We start from the raw sequence: 674 nt of genomic DNA, 5'->3' as shown, positions 1-674 counted from the left end.
GGTTATTGGTATCGGCCAAAATTTTCATATCGGTGCATCCCTACTGTGTAACATATGTCAGGAGGTGCCATTGATCTAATTGAGGAGTCCTACAATACTTTGCCATTACTGAGCTGCCCTAAACCTGTTCTGTCATGCTCTGCTTGACTTTTGTGATGTTTATTATTTCAGTGTTTTTGTTTGCTTCTTTTCCCCTGCTCTATTTCCCACTTTGTGCTCCTAATTACAGCCTTTGCCTCAGCTGGCTTTCTCCTGCTTTTGTACTGCTGCTCAAGTCATGAAAGCAGAGCAAGCAAGAACAGTTCGAAATGCTTGACTTGCTACAGCATGAATCGAGTCTTTTATACTGATCTTCCTCTCTGTTTTTCTTTGTTTCCGCTTTCTCCTGTCTTCTCCTCCTGCATCAGATGTTCATCAAATACATAAAGGTTAGCGCTCTTCTCTCTTAGATCTTGTCAGTGCTGCTTTGGATGGCAGGCTCACATACTGTAAAACAGTGACAGTGATATACATATTTTCTCACACTCGCACGGGAAGCATCATGCTTTGCAAATACTTCAGCACTTTATTCTTGCTAAGTTTTGTTTGACATTATTGGGAAATCGCTAAACTAAACTTTGTAAGAAGGTAAAATAAGCATTGGTTTTGTTGTATGACCATGTTTGAGTGTGACC

At 40.5% G+C, this 674-nt stretch overlaps 1 protein-coding gene across 1 annotated transcript in view; it reads left to right on the top strand.

Annotated features, from left to right (window-relative positions):
• Positions 1-645, top strand: part of LOC107577105 (SUN domain-containing ossification factor-like) — a 13501-nt gene extending 12856 nt beyond the window's left edge. The window contains exon 4 of the mRNA XM_016263217.1: positions 408-645. Coding sequence (XP_016118703.1) covers positions 408-449 — 42 coding nt within the window. The 3' untranslated portion in view covers positions 450-645. The remainder of the gene's footprint in view (positions 1-407) is intronic.
• The last annotated feature ends 29 nt before the right edge of the window (positions 646-674 follow it).

The sequence above is a fragment of the Sinocyclocheilus grahami genome, unplaced genomic scaffold, assembly GCF_001515645.1.
Source record: "Sinocyclocheilus grahami isolate Dianchi unplaced genomic scaffold, SAMN03320097.WGS_v1.1 scaffold5136.1, whole genome shotgun sequence".
Classification (NCBI taxonomy): Eukaryota; Metazoa; Chordata; class Actinopteri; order Cypriniformes; family Cyprinidae; genus Sinocyclocheilus; species Sinocyclocheilus grahami.
This window is presented reverse-complemented; position numbering and strand designations above follow the sequence as displayed.